Source organism: Panthera uncia, assembly GCF_023721935.1.
Source record: "Panthera uncia isolate 11264 chromosome A1 unlocalized genomic scaffold, Puncia_PCG_1.0 HiC_scaffold_17, whole genome shotgun sequence".
Classification (NCBI taxonomy): domain Eukaryota; kingdom Metazoa; phylum Chordata; class Mammalia; order Carnivora; family Felidae; genus Panthera; species Panthera uncia.
Window position 1 is genome coordinate 52,154,105 of NW_026057577.1, and position 16,356 is coordinate 52,170,460.

At 41.1% G+C, this 16,356-nt stretch overlaps 1 protein-coding gene across 3 annotated transcripts in view; it reads right to left on the minus strand.

Annotated features, from left to right (window-relative positions):
• MRPS27 (mitochondrial ribosomal protein S27) overlaps positions 1–16,356 on the minus strand; it is a 130,092-nt gene that overhangs the window by 2,706 nt on the left and 111,030 nt on the right. For all 3 annotated transcript variants that reach the window (XM_049649608.1, XM_049649609.1, XM_049649607.1), the window contains 5 exons: positions 14,264–14,342; positions 10,966–11,081; positions 7,192–7,294; positions 4,447–4,589; positions 2,321–2,488 (listed from right to left, as the gene is read on the minus strand). In XM_049649608.1, coding sequence (XP_049505565.1) covers positions 2,321–2,488; positions 4,447–4,589; positions 7,192–7,294; positions 10,966–11,081; positions 14,264–14,342 — 609 coding nt within the window. The remainder of the gene's footprint in view (positions 1–2,320; positions 2,489–4,446; positions 4,590–7,191; positions 7,295–10,965; positions 11,082–14,263; positions 14,343–16,356) is intronic.

Sequence of the window (16,356 nt, forward strand, 5' to 3'; positions counted from 1 at the left end):
TAGCCGGTCTGTATCTTTTCCTTCTGAATAAGTGAGATAAATGCTTGTCTACCAGCATTCCCTTCAACAGATGGAAACCGGTGCAAGGAATTTTTTTTTTTTTTTACTAATGGCATGCTAAACAGCTCCCAGGAGTCCTTGCACTATTATAAGCTTCCACCTGCTGTGTTCCATTGCAGGTCAGCCTTTACAAACTGACTGCTCACAGCTCCATCTGAAATGGCATCTTGGTTTGGTCGGTATTATATTCCTGGAGAAGTGAAGTACTAAAAACACTAATACACTTAAGTGCTTCAGGATGTAGATCATCAAGAGAGAGTCACTAATGGCCCCAGCTCTAGCTTAAACCACACCTCCCCACGTTCCAAAGACAAATGCCATTCACTGGCTTAGGTGATGAGGCCTGCTCCAATAAGGGGAGGAAGGTGGGCAGAATCCATGTGTCAAGCCGTGGCTACAGGCCTAGTGTGATGGGTCAAGCCTATAAAAATGGACCCCAAACAAATTACCTGAGACTATAAAAATCAGGCAATAGGAAGAAAAGGAAATGTACAATGAAAATTATTTCGTTCTGGTATCACTTTCCATGTGGCTTGAGGCCAAGGAGACACCTTGGGACACCAGAAGGACAACTCAAATCTGAGCCAGCAAACTTCTGTTCAAATCCCCCATCAGTCACTTATGGGCAAGTTTCTCTCAGCCTGGTGTCATGTTAACGTAGGAAAAGCAGCACCGACCCGCAGAGCCACAGGGAAGATAAATGAAATGCACTGGTGCCTAATACACGGCTAGCAGCCAATAAATATTTGTCTCTTTTTGTTTTGATTTTCAAAAAAATGCATCTGTCGAAGAATGAGGACTAAGAATTTAATGCAGCACAGATTTCTACTCTCTTGAGATTAAATATAAGAAACAAGAGAAAGAGGTGGTCATCTTGAGGAGTGTTGTGGCAGCCTTGGTCAATATGAATATGGTAGATGATAAACTATGAGGCTAAACTATGGATGATTTTTTGTTTGTTCTTCAGCCTTTTTAAATCTGCAAAGTTAAGAGAAACGAACAGGTATGTAAATTCGTAACTTAGCTGCCAATTCTCTGTGTACCTAATATTAACCTTTCTTTCTTAGTTTTCAAATTATAAAAGAGGGACATTGAACGATGACTTTACAGAAGTACCAGGAGAAACAGCTGCTACGGGTACAGTGGAGTCCTCCCTATAACACGGGGAAATAGGTATCCCATAGCTGGTTCAATATAATTACTGAACAGATCTAAGTGTAATAATCAGGCAAAATGAGGGGCGCCTGGGTGGCGCAGTCGGTTAAGCGTCCGACTTCAGCCAGGTCACGATCTCGCGGTCCATGAGTTCGAGCCCTGCGTCAGGCTCTGGGCTGATGGCTCGGGGCCTGGAGCCTGTTTCCGATTCTGTGTCTCCCTCTCTCTCTGCCCCTCCCCCGTTCATGCTCTGTCTCTCTCTGTCCCAAAAATAAATAAAAAACGTTGAAAAAAAAATTAAAAAAAAAAAAAATAATCAGGCAAAATGATACCTGTCTGTCTCAAAATGACACAACAGGTCAGCTGACATGGATGGGAAGGTTTTCTGTTTCATGCAAAGAATTCTCCTGTAGACAGCATATTTTTCTCTTTGCACTAAATATATTAAAAACAAAGCAAGGAAGAGGCCAAGGGGTTAACCTCTGAACATAGCTCTTCTTCCCTGACTCTGATCACAGAGGATTTGGGGACATACAGTCGAAAGGTACCAATGGCAGCTTGAGCGCTCAGATCTGTTCTGAAAAGACACGATGGAAACTTGTTCACCTCTTCCATGCAGTCCAAGTAAGTCTTCTCAGGGCCTGAGTGCACAACTCAAAGCCAAGCAACAGAAGATACCGGCATCTGATCTCCATCGTACTCAAATTTGGCTTTTTATTTCTACTTTGGTTTTTGGGTTATCGAGCACATTAGCGCAATATAGAGAAATGACCAGATCCTTTCCAGCTGGGGATGGAGTCAGGTGACTGCTCTGAGGCGGCAAGCTATTACCCATGCATCAGGCACATGTCAGGGATGAGTGGGTAATGACATGCTGCCCCAGTGACAAAACTGTGACTGATTAGCTCACGTACAAAAAGGAGCATAAAAATTCCATTTATTACTTTTAAGACCACTTCCTATTTGAAGCATGATTTTTGATGTCAGTTTTCATGCCTTTGTGTGGGACACTGATGCATGAAAGGGCTGCCTATCACGACAGAAAAGAAGCACGCATAATGCACAGCTTAGAGGGGTTCAATTCTGCAATTCTGCTACGACGCACCTTAAATCGTTCCAGGTATTGGGGAAGCTTGGACTGTTCAGTTTCCTCCACGTCCAACTGCTCCACCAGTTCTTCTGAGCCCTGGCTGTCTTCTTCTTGGGGCTGTGCCTCTGAAGACCCACAGGCTGGAGCAGTCACAGCCTTCAGCGCTCTGTCTAGCACATCCAGCTGTGGAGAGGACAAAGGGGCAGGGACTAAGCATCCTGTGAAGCACCCTGAAAACACGCTGTTAAGAGAGGGTAGGGAAGGGATAGGAAGGAACAGCTGGGATCTGAAGACTAGTGAACTCTTTCTCTTATAAAATTATAGGAAATAGACACGGTTATATGATTTTACATGAGAAACACCCTGTCAGATGGCATGGACAACTTAGTACAAAACAAATGGTACAGATCAGCAAGCTCAGAATTCTTTGTATATGAGTCAGCACAATGGCATTTGATTTCACCTTTAGTCAACTGGGCAGGAATCCAAAAATTATGTTCAATGGGTACTCAAAGTAATCCCTTTTCCAGGTCGTTCTTCCCCAACCAGTTTGGAAGTGGGAGAAGGAGAGAAAAACTGCCACAGAGCGCAACCAACAGAGGACCATTGTGAATGTGCGCAAGAGAGCCTCTGAATCCAGGCCAAGCACTTCCTTCACAGAAAGACTGTGGCTCGCGAGGTTTCTGTAAATTAGGGAGCTGCACAACCCTCATAAGCTACTGACAGAGACTTGACAGGCATACGTGAAATCCACAACGAGGTGATCTCTGTGACTTAGAAAGTAAATAAATTATAAAACAGAGGGTTTCTTTTTCTTTTGGCCTGTCGCCCACCACATTCACTTTGGGGCACACCTTCCCTTGACCCACCGAGGGCCTAACCATTCTACAACCTCAAGGTCAGCATTAGCACCTGCTTAGATACCAATTAATCCTACCATGTCACATTAGAACAAAAATCTAGGAAATACTCCAAGTCTTTTAATGCCATTACTACATTATACCCACATCTAACACATATCCCATTCTTGCTGACATCCGAATCATATTCCTATTAAGACAGATCACAAAGAATACAAATCTGGTTTAGGTTGGGAGGACTAATTTCCCTGGCAAAGGATTTATGTATAATACTGTGTTTTTTCCCACTAGACTGACTACAACAGGGTTAAATATGAGTATGTATTTAGGAATGTGGATGTTCTGTTACAAATATCTACCAAAGAACATGATGATTCACTAGACATCAATATCTGGTCAATACAGGCACCAGACTTGCATATATCTTCATGATGAAAATGAAGCCAAGGAGTGAGCCCTAGTGACTGGAATCAAGGGAAAACAAAGAATGAGCTCAAAGTTAACTTTTACATCCTGGTAATGCAACAACCAACGTCCACCTAGGCCTCCCTCTGAAGATGTAAACGGCTTGGACAGGAGCGGACACTGGCTGTCTGTGGGGCAGGAGGCTTTCATGTGGCTCTAAGATAATACGTTTCCTGTGGGCTAAGTCTGGTGGTTCCACAGTGTCAAGAGCCCTAGGTGACTGAGAGATGCGCTGGGGCCATAGGGAGACAGTGGCCCAGTCCAGGTAGAGTGAGCCCCTGAGGACTCTGCAGGGAACGTCCGACCCACATCCTCCAGCACCGTGCGTTCACCACAGAATCATTTCATAGAAGCAAAACAAGACTGTGCCATCTCTAGCCCCCAGATTCCTCTCTTGACGGCTTTTATGGGGGATAATAATTGCCATGCAGTCTCCCAGGGCTACAAGGGTACAGAAAGGCCAAAAAATAAGATGAAATATTAACCTCTCTTGAGTTGCCACTGAGTTTTACTGGGGGAGAGGGTGGTAGTGTGGGCAGTGTTTTACTGAACTCAGTTTAAATTTCAGGAGACAGGGATAGTTTTCCTCCACACAGTGAGCTAGAGAGTCAACGCTACTCTTATTCTCTAATACTTCTGGTCAGGAACACTGAGAATGTGTGCCGTTTTTCATTCCCTTTCCACTGGAGAAGTACATGATTCCACTAGAAATACAGAAAGGAGGGGGAGGGGAAGAAAATGAAAACAGATTCACAGCCTGGCTCATAGGGAACAGGAGACGGCTAAAGCACACTGAATTAGAGCCGAAGGACGTACCGCTTCTGCACACAGCTTCCCGTCCTCCGGGGACGAGGCCACCTTCTCCATCACTTGAAGGGCTCTGTTGAGGTAGCCGGGTTGCCACAGCAGAGGCATGTTATGGTACACAGCCCGGAGCCCTCGCTGCAACTCCACCTTCCCTGTGGCCAAAAAGAACAATGAAGATGGCTCAGGCATGGCTTCCCACTACGTTTGAGGCTGAGGACTTGAAAGCAAAGTGAATATGCACCTGGCAGCTCTAGAAATCAAGAATCATTTCAAATATGTAACCAAGAGCTTCATCCTGGCGAGTGACCTGGTGCCATTTCAGATGGATGATGAAGAATATGGTAAATTCACCAAATCCATTTTTTAAATACGAAACTGTACAAATTTGCTTTTTTTCTTTTGCATTTGGGCTGGTGGAAATTATCATGAGGATGTATGAATCACAGGACTGAGGGAAGTTTAGAGAGGTTGATATATCTGTCTCTTTAAGTGGAACTACCCTTATAAAACGAGTCAAACAACTGAAATACTATTTTTGTTTCAAGAACAAAATCTTCCTCAGAAAAAGAATTCCCACAATTCTCCTACAGTGAAAATCTTGTCAACATATGACAACTTTCCCTGCCAGCAAATGTTTGACATTTTTCAAAACGCTCCAAAACATCCCATCGACTGTCCTTTATTTGAGCTTCATCGGTACTTAAGCCATAAAGTCTGCATCATCCTTCTTGGATCTTGGGACATGAATGTTTTTCTTGATTCCTCAAACTGTCACAAGTGGAGCTCCAGACGTGGACACCAGACACCAGGGGCCTCAGGGGGGGCGAGGGGCTGTCTCTGTGTTCCTGGGGAATAGAAGCCCTCTCTGCACGGATGGCCAAAGTCACCTTGAGCTGCCAAGTCTTAAAGCCACCTTAACTTATCGTTCCTGGGAAGGAGGATTGGGAGGGCTATAGTAGGGCAGAAATAGACAAAGCTTATCAGGTGACAGCTAATTTTAGACTTTAAGATACTTGGGGCTGGACTGCAGTCACATTCTGGGAAAGCTGCTTCCACTGGGGCCGGGTGAGGCCGTGCAGCACATGACGCAGTGAGAGCAAAGAGCTTTTCATCTGACAGCCACCGGTCCCGAAGCACCAGGGCCTCTGTGCAGAGACAGTGGTGACCACATACATTTTCTTAGTCCTGACAGCTCTCTGAATAATTCACATAGTATAACAGTCCCGAATGATCACCTGAAGGCAAAGGCAAAACACATAAGCCAACAGCAAAAGGAGATGGCATATAAGGAGAAAACAATTTTATTTTTTATTTAAAAAAATTAAAAAAAAATTTTTTTAATGTTTATTTATTTTTGAGAGACAGAGACAGAGACAGAGCACGAGCAGGGGAAAGGCAGAGAGAGAGGGAGACACAGAATCTGAAGCAGGCTCCAGGCTCTAAGCTGCCAGCACAGAGCCTACGTGGGGCTCAAACCCATGAATCATGAGATCATGACCTGAGCCTAAGTTGGATGCTTAACCAAATGAGCCACCCAGGGACCCCTAAAATTTTTCTAATGTTTATTTATTTTTGAGAAAGAGACAGTGTGAGTGGGGGAGGAGCAGAAAGAGAGGGAGACACAGAATCCAGAGCAGGCTCCAGGCTCCAAGCTGTCAGCACAGAGCCTGATGCAGGGCTTGAACTTGCAAACTGCAAGATTATAACCTGAGCTGAGGTCAGACACTTAACCGAGTGCACCACCCAGGTGCTCCGAGAAAACAATTTTTAAAAAAGAGTGGTCAATTTCTTTTGCTAGTCTGATAGCCAATTGATAAACTCTAAATTCCTCTCCCTACATCAGTCTATATTAGAATCAGCACCCGAGAATGCCACACTACATTTTGTTGGTGAAGATCAATTTCAAAACTGCTAAAACTTTGATGATTTTCATAAAACAAAGGTAAGTCAAAGCAGTGCATGGTCAAGAGAAGGTACCTTCTGAAATGCCTGTCTACTTAAGACAATGGAAGAACAATGAAATAATATGCATTTAAGAAACTCTGTAAATCAGGACACATTTTATGCACACTTAGGTTGGAGGTTAACTGCCCTGATTTCATACAACTCAGGTTCTGAGGCTTCGATCTCCTGACCTGTCTTTCAATTCAGTCAGGGCATGAAAGTAAAGCAACCAATCCCCTGCTTGGCACAGTCACACTGTGCCAAATGAACCGCTCTGCTTTCTCTAAGTGTTACTAGACGTGCTGTCTGAGCTTCCCTTCCCTCACCTGAAAACGATACCAAGGATACGAGTTCAACCCTAAGTCTTGATTTCTTACCTCCTGGACTTCAGGTCTAAAAGAGACAGAAAGATCTTTGTTAATACTGGGAAACATTTTACTGGCTGGTTGGTTTTCCCAAAAGAAGGCCAGAACTTTCCATTCTTTATCCCTTCCTCACATTGATTACCACAAAATATGATCCAAAGCCACCAAAACTAGTTTTCACCTTACCAGTGGTAACAGGTTTTAGAAGCCTCTTTACTGTCTCTTAAGGCATAAGTCCGTAAGTGTAAAGCTACCAAGGTCTATTTTTATGTATAAAAATGAAAGCTGTAGCATATGAATACAATCATACATGATATCGTATGAATAAAGCTGTATGAATAAAATCATTAGCACACTGAAATCAAAATAAAAATTTATTACAAAGTAGAAGACTGCATCAGTTCTATTCACGAAGAACAATATTTGTAAAGATCACTTAGCTTACCAAGAAGTGCATAGCCATACAACTGGGAACTCAACCCCACTGAGTTCTTTTGCTTTAGGCCTGGGAGTAATAGCGATGCACCAAAATTCCTCTCCTCTTCCCACTGCAACAGAATAAACCAGATCATGGTCCAGCCAAGCAACAAATTTGATTTTTAATGATTTTTAATGGGGGGGGGGGGAACATGTTATAGCATTAAGTAAAAAAAAACAAAAAACAAAACAAATAACAAAATAACAAAGCTATAGGTTCACTATGATCCTAATTTTATAAAGAGAAGATATTTATGTTTAATGAATAACATAGAAAAGAAATACCCTCTGTTTACAGATTTCTGGGTAATGAAATTATGAGCAGTTTTGGTTTTTTGCTTTATACTTTCATTATCTTCCACATTTCTGGCAATGAATAAGAGTTCCTTTTGCAATCAGAAAAGCAAAACAAAACAAAAATAAAAAGTACACTCTGGACCAACAATGCCTTGAGACAATCAGTAAAGATTACACATGCTGTCAGCCCAATATTCACCCACATTGCTATAGCATGCTGGGGCCAGCTTTTGAATTTTAAACAATTCAGCAATGATAAGACTCCTTCTACTTCACAGTGTAAAAATAAATACAACTATTAGGTTGCTTTTAGATAGATTTGTGCCTCTTAAAAATAAATTGGACAATCAGAAACACTTAATGATCATTTCTTTCAATTCAGGGTGCAAAATTACACTTCATTAAAATTGGAGCTTTTTGAGACATGGTGGGGGGAGAAGGGGCAAAAATACAAGCATTGGTGAGCCTGCTGCAGGGCAGCAAGAATAGTGAAGAGGGCTCGCATAGACTCTGGGCTCAGAGGACAGCCTTGGCAACCATCCAGACAATGAGAGCTGTGATCTTCCTGGTGCCATATGGGTGCACGTCAGCCAGGGCCCTTGTCCTGGCTTGAAAACAAACAACACAAAGCTCAGGGTGCCCTGCGCTGGTCTTTGCAGTCAGAGGTCAGGAAGGAAGCAGAGAACGAATGAGGCGTACAGGCTACAATTGTAGCCAGGTATAAGCGAGACACCCTGGGTGTTAATGGGCACCCAAGCCTCTTTCCTGGGAATGGCCTTTGTGTACTACAAGCGTAATTTCTTAAGGTTTTTCTCAACCTTTGAAAAAAGCAAAAATCTTGGGAGGAAAAACAAAGCCTCCTCAGGCACTTGTGCAGCACAGATAAGTAAAAGCTGGTAATTTGAAGACCAGGGCATTTCACTTTCAAAAGCAAATCGCCCTAAGGTTTGATTTCCCCCCACAAAAGCTGCATGAAAAGGAACCCAGTGAATAATAAATAAGGAGACTTAAATTTTTTTTTTTTTCTTTTCTTTAGGGAAAATCATGATCTGTAGTATCTAAATGTGATAGTGGTGAAAAGCCCAAAGAACGGTATCCTTGCTGCTCCGGGAATTGAGCAGGGGTGGCGATGGCAGCTGGAACAGGGACACTTCTGAAGGCACTTTTAGATGGATGAAAACCAACAAATGAAAGCCTTACAGATTTTTTTGGGATGATTCCCTGAAAATAATACAACCACCACTGCTCATATGAGAAGCTATTTATGTGTTAATGTATGAGTTCAGGTCTCTTCCAAACCTGTAGCTTCTGCTGTATGTACTATCAAGGACGAAGTCAGGTGCTATCGTACCAGGGTCCTCAAGGTTTTCCTACTTGGTGCTTCCCATTAATACAAAGCAAATCTCATTCTCCCTCTCTCCTCTCCACTCCCCTCCACTGCTAGGTCTCTCAAAGCACCACCTACGCTAGCTGTCTCCTTTCTGCCCCTTGAACTTACTCCACAATCCACTCTAATTTCCTTTCCTGCTCCATTATTCTATGGAAACACAGGTTAAAATTGAGTGTCTTTAGGCCACTAAATTCAATGAATGTTTTAAAAGTCCTCATCTGACCTACCCTCTCAGAAGCATTCTAAACTGTAAACCACTCTCTTCCTGTGGTTTTTGTGACCCAATACAATCCTGATTGCCCATTTTCCTCTGTGCTTCACCTGCAAAAAGTTGTACCTATGTATATAAATTATGTCCCCGTCCAAATGTTTCCATGAAGATCTCAATTTCCCTCATGAAATCTCTTAGTTGTCTCAAAGGCATCTCAAACTGCAATATGTTCATAGCCAAATAAATCCAGTCTTTTTCCAGGGTTCCCCTTGCAAACACATGACAACCTTTCCATCCAGATACACAAGTCAAAAACTGAGGAGATGATTTCACCAGTATGTTCCTGCCTCCACATATAGTTCTCCACCATATGTTATCTGCCTCCCAAATATGTTCATTGGCTACTCTTAAGTCCATACATTCTGGTCCCCACCTGACCATTACTGCCTACTGAGACAACCATAGTTGATCTAATCTCCTAACCACATTACAGCCGATGTATCTGTTCAAAATTCAAATTGGATCATGTTACCCCTTCCTCTTAAAACTTTTCAAATGCCTCTATTTTTAGGATGTACATAATACAGCTTAGCATGAATTACATTCTCCAACCTTACCTCATCCCATGCCCTTCTTACCATGCTCTCTGTTGCATTTGCATTGACTGTCTTCCTATCTTTTTCCAGCCCCTTTCTGCTTGCCATGTTTTTTGTGCCACAGGGCTTTTGCATGTGTTATTTCCTCTTTTTGGACTGTTCTTCCTCTCTTCAACCAGTTAATTCCTATTCATCTTTCAAGTATTAACTCCAGAAAGATTTCCTGAAGGAAGCCATTCCTAACCTAAGTTTAGGATACAAACAAAAACTCCCCAATTTTGACATTTTCCATACAAGAGGTCTTTGTAGACCCACTGCAGCTATAATTTTAAATGCATGTATTTGGTTTGTTTTGCCTTGAATGCCTGTATTCTTTGACTGGAAGCAGGAAATGTTTGTTTACCACTGTACAACCAGTGCTTGGCAATATATGGAAGGCAGCAGTTGCTCAATATAAATTTAACGAACTAATGAATGTGAGCTGGATTCGATGGCCTTTTCAGTTCCTACCCAAACTAGGATTTTCTGATGTTACATTGGAAGTTGAGGGTAGACTGTAGGGCCAGACCGCCTGGCTTCTCCAGGTGGCTTCAGCACCTACTAGCCGGGTGGCTATTATGTAACATCACTGCGCTCCAGTCTGCTCATCTGCATAGAGTTGTGAGGATTATATGCATTAATAAATTTAAAACACCAAGAACAGAGTTTGGTGTAAAGTGGGTACTATTTAAATATTGGTTACTGTTGTTACTGTTGTTATTCTTAGGATAACAAGAAACAATGATTAAATAGCCTTATCTAAGAAAGGAAAATGAAACTTGGTCTTCTGGACTGACCAAGAGCAACCTTAGGAAAACACTGATGTGAAGTGAACACACCCAAGCTTGTGGTCAGTTAGCTGCCTCACTGCTTCTCTGATATGCAAGTCCCACTGTCAGTGAGAATCAGTTATCCAGTTCTGGATGTCTGAGGTGCATTCAGCTTAGCTCAAGTTTCAAAATGCGCCTAAGGACTTTGGCTTGAGATTCTTTCAAGTGAAGGGACATCCAGTTCCACGCTGTCAAAAGCCAGTCACTAAAATGTACAGAAGGAACACTCATTCCTGGTTGTTTGGGGTCTCAGAGCTGTATATCAGATGGCTTCTTTCATATTCTGGTGGCAAGGGTTTTCTCCAGGAACCTCATCCCTACTAAAGAGTTACTGCATGCTTCTAAGGCTCTCAGTACTACTTTACGGTCGATCACTTACACTGAAGTCTGTCTTCTTGGCCAGGCAATGGTATAAAACATAGAGGGACAGAAGCTGAGTAGAAGGCACTTCAAAGGCTTCTTGCAGCATGATCTCGAAAACCACGGATAAAGCATCTGGCAAGAAGACCAAGTAAAGAGAGGAAATTAGTTTCAGGTAACATCTCCAAATCTGTATTTAACTATAAACAGTCTTAAAAAGTAGGGCATGAGAGGGGTGCCTGGGTGGCTCAGTCAGTTAAGTGTCTGGACTCTAGATTTTGGCTCAGGTCATGATCTCACGGTTCATGGGTTTGAGCCCCACATCAGGCTCGGCACTGACAGTGCCGAGCCTGCTTGGGATTCTCTCTCTGCCTCTTTTCTCTCTCTCTCTCTCAAATAAAACGTTTTTTTTTTTTTTTTTAAAGTAGGGCATGATAGAAAAACAAACAGAATTAAGAAGCAAAAAATGTGAGCTCTGATTCTAGTTCTTCCACAAACCAGATCTTTCCAAAGTCTTTAGCTTCTCTTGTGCTTATTATTATGTACTAAGTCAGGTGCTTTTGCACCAATCTTTTCAAGGACATTGAATAATCTTAATTTCTCTTAAATCTTTCCAGTATCATCTTCATAATGATTACCATTTGTCCCATCTACTTCAAAAGACTGTTGGACAGTCCATCAAGATAATACATATAAAAAATGCTCATAAATTGTGAAGCAAATTTAAGGCATCATGTCCATCAGCTGGAGGAGCTAAGGCATACAGAAAGGAGGCAAATATATTTTCCAGGTCACCCTGACAAGCAGAGCAGAAGCTGGGTTGACTGCCCCATTCTGTGTTCCAGAACCTTCTCCCTGTTGGGGCAAAAGAAGACAAATGCTACAGAGGATCCTAAATCCCACATATTGTTTTAGAGACAGAAAACTGATGGCTATAAAAAGGATAATCAGGCTCAGTTTAAAAAGACTTGAAACACTGGAAAGAAAAATGCTCATTCATAAACTATAAGGCTCTGACTATACCACACAATATATTTGTTTCCACATGAATGCTGATCATAGAAGTTCAGACCTTGAGCAATTTTTATTTTCCTTTAAGATTCTACAACATAGATGGAAGCCAAGAAAATCAAGTTCAGACAATTTCTTTTCCTTAATATTTGTTGTTAAATTAGAGAATGCTAATATTGGTTTAAAATATGGTGCCAGCACATAACATAGGCACAACACATGTTTTTGACTAAGCAAGTTGCTGTGTTAACCAATTTTTACATATAATCATAAGAGTTAGCACTGACTTGCAGCTGTTCCTATCCAGCTGGTTTTGTACATGTTATTATGGTTCCTAATGAGGCCATAGGCAAGAACTTCTATATTCTTTTTGCAAATGGGGAAATGGAGATAGACCAAGAAGTCATCTACTAAGTCAGTAGCAAATAAGGACCTGGAACGGATTTAAAACAAACAAACACAAACTCCAAACAAACCAATATTTTAAAAGAACACAATTTTAAGCTAAAACTCCAGTTTAAAAAAAAAATCTGTTTTTTCAATTGTTCATTACTGAATCCAAAATTACACAAGAAAAATAAATCAAACTTACTTTATCTTTTATTTATATTCTGCAGATCATTCAGCTTGGGAAGTGAAATTAGACTGGCTTATATAATTAGCTAACTTTTCCTCCAAAATCATTTATGTACTTTGATATTGCCTATCCTATTAACAATAAAAACTATAATACTTTCTTTTTTTACTATTATTTGAGAGACAGAGAATGAGCAGGGGAGAGGGGCAGAGGGAGAAAGACAGAAAATCTTAAGCAGGCTCCATGATCACTGTGGAGCCCAATGCAGGGCTCCATCCCATGACCCTGCCTGCGATCATGGCCTGAGTTGAAATCCACAGTTGGATACTCAACCAACTAAGCCACCCAGGTGCCCCAAAAGTAAAATAGCTTCTAAATCTTTGCCATAAATGACAATAATCTTCATTAAAACCTTATTTTTAGAAATCTTCAATATTATTTACTCCACATTTAGGGCAAAAAAAGTCCTTTAACCCCTCTAACATACCTTTTAAAGAAAGAGTGCAGGCAGAAAACTGCTTCTAATAATTTTCCAATGATATACTATTAAATGTAATGTTCATGGAGCATAGATTAAGAAACAGGGAAAAGCTAATTACCTTCCATTTGAATTCAGGAAATGTAGGTTTAACACTGAGTAAGAAATAGACAAGAGGGGATAATTGATATTTCAAAAAATAACATATAGCAAATAATCTTTGGCAGTCAACAACTGCAAGCCTTTTGAGGGAGAAGATAAAGCAGAGATCCAAAGAGAAAGGAGAGAGGTGTCCACACTCAGGGCAGAAAGGTCCAGTCCCCAGCCTGAGCAGCAGGAAAGGCCATCGGTGCTGGTGTGCAGGAATGAGGGGATGGAACCCAATGGCAGGAATCACAGGATAAAACTGCCCGCCAGGGCATAACCACGTTCCTGAGGTAGTAACTCCCCAAACACAGGCCTGGCTCCCTTGTGGCCTCTCAGTACCAACCCTGAGGATTAAATGGTAGAAGGGGAAAGCCAGTGTGTGTCTTTACACAGTGGCAAGATTCCTCTTTCCTCCATCACTGTCAGCACAGCCACAAACACAAGCATGCCGTAATAGGATTCCCTGTCCCATGGAGACTGGCCGGGGTCCATCTGACTCCTCTGTAGTCTGTTGCAATCCCCATCTTTCCTCGGACTCCCTTATTGCAGTGGAAGTTGAGTCACTTTGAATTAATTGCACAGGATTAGAGAATTTTGAGGGTAAAGAGATCTCAGAGATTACTCATCCACTTATTCTACAGATGAGGAAACAAAAGCTTGGGGAGGTAAAATGACTCTCCTTGATAGCAAGTATACTGCTCTTTCCAGGAAGACAACTGATTTTATAGTCTTACATTCCACAAAGAATAACAACTGTGATTTAAATTAAAATTAGCAAATGGTACTAAAAAGAGTCAAGCTAAGAACTGCATTACTATAATCTTAACCAGCCATGGGAGCTCAGGCAAGGTTTATTGCTTAACTAAATTCATTGTCCTTTGCACAAAGAGACATGAACAAATAAACCTGACAAACTCAGAGGAAAAAACCTGGATATGATTGTCCTATCTGGCTAAGTAGTATGGTAAATCAACTATGCATCTATTTCTGACTGAGTGATGTAAAGAGATGTCATTCTGAAATTTAGAAAAGGAAATTGCCTGTATTTACTTACCTTTAAGAGCTGAAGCTCCATTACAAATGGACCTGGGTTTGGTTTCTTACCTTTGTAATTTTCTTTTGTTATGAAAGAATCCATCAGTAAATTGAATGTAAAGTTATCTGGAAAAATTCCATATTGGACCTGTAACGGCAATGAAAATAAAAGGAAAATAAGAGAAATATATTCACTTTCATTGTTTATAATATATGCCTATGCATTATTCATGACAAAACTTGCCACCATTAGCTTTCAGACATTTGACTATCATTTTACAGCATCTGTGACAGTGAAATAAAACCTGTGACTCATGAGGTTTAGTAATTGGAACTTGGTCAGGGTAAGAAAGTTGTGAGTGGGTGTCTGATATAAGACGGTATGTGAAAATTAAAGCTCAATTCTAACACCTCATCAAAGCTAACAACAACAACAACAAAACAAACCAAAACAACAACCCTCCCCCGCCCCGATATGCCACTGGTTCTGTGATTCTTTTTATAAGGTATGATTATCAATGCAAAACTGGACTCTCACGAGGAAGTACACATTATCACATTATGCAGCATTAAAACAATGCAGTATGGTTTTCTGGGTGTTATTTTTTTCTCTAACTTTATTGAGCTATAACTGACATGCAACGTGTAAGTTTAAGGTGTACAACATGATGATATAATACATACATATATATACACACTGAAAATGATTATGATTACCACAATAAGGTTAGTTAACACATCCATCATCTCACATAAGTACCACTATGTGTGTGCATGTGCCTGTGTGTATGTGTGGTAATGATAACATTTATGATCTTAGCAATTGGAGATACCATTGACTATTGTTAACTATAGTCACCATGCTGTTCATTAGATCCTCAGAACTTACTTACCTTTTAACTTAAACTTTGTACCCTTTGACTAACATCTCTTCATTTCCCCCCGACCACCAGCCCCTGCAATCTACCATTCTATACTTTATTTCTATGAGTTTGGCTTTTTTGATTCCACATATAACTGAGATCATAGGGTATTTGTCTTTCCTTGACTGATTTATGTCACTTAGCATAATGACCTTAAAGCTCGTTCATGTGGTCACAAATGGCAAGATCTCCTTCATTCTGATGGCTGAACAATATTCCATTGCATAGATATACACCACATTTTCTTTATCCATTCATCTGTCATTGGACAAGGGCTGTTTCTATTGGTTGGCTATTGTGAATAATGCTGCAATGAATATGGGGGAGTAGGTATCTCTCTGAGATCCTATTTTCATTTCCTTTGGGTATATACCCAGAAGTGGGATTGCTGGATCATATGGTAGTTCTTTTTTAAATTTCTTGAGGAATCTCCACACCATCTCCCATAGTGGCTGCACCCAGTGCACATTCCCACCAACAGTAAATAAGGGTTCTCTTTTTGCCACACCCACACCAGCACTTGGTGTATCTTGTCTCTTAGACTGTTTTTTAAAGACCTTAGAAATATGCTAACAAAATATTACTAACTGAACTTCTGTTCATGAGCAGTAAAATATTCGAGAATCCAGATTTCCCAAAATGTGGATCCTTTAGCATCTGCCTAAGAATTTTCTAGGAGTGCTTTAAACAATGCAGATTTCTAAGCCTCAGACTTACAGAATTAGAATCTCTGGGAACAGGGCAAAGAAACCAGAAGTTTTAGTGAGCTTTCTATGTGATTTTCATGCACAATCAAGTGTGATTACTAATGATCTAGATTGTGGTTATATATTTATTTGTTTTAAATTCTTGCTTGAGGAGGATTAACTACCATCTTCCACCCTGCCCCATTCTTCCTCCACCAACTACCAGAAGTACCTGAGGAAAATTTTCAAATTATACACACCCCCTAGGGGAGTCTAATAGTCCTAACCCCCCAGTTGTGAATCACTGCTGAATTGAGTCACTGTTACAGTAGGCTGTATGGGATGCCTCAGATATGTTGAAATGAAAAAATGGTTTAGAAGCCATTGTTTTAAAGGCTGGAGCTCGTGGGAAGTTTCTCTATTTCTCAAAGCAGTCATCCAATTCAGCACTAGTCCTCAGGGGGGCATGGCAAAACCAAAATATTTTAGAATGATAAATCATTAAAGCTAGAAGGAGCCTTAGATATCAATCGGTTGGTGATTCTCAACCCTG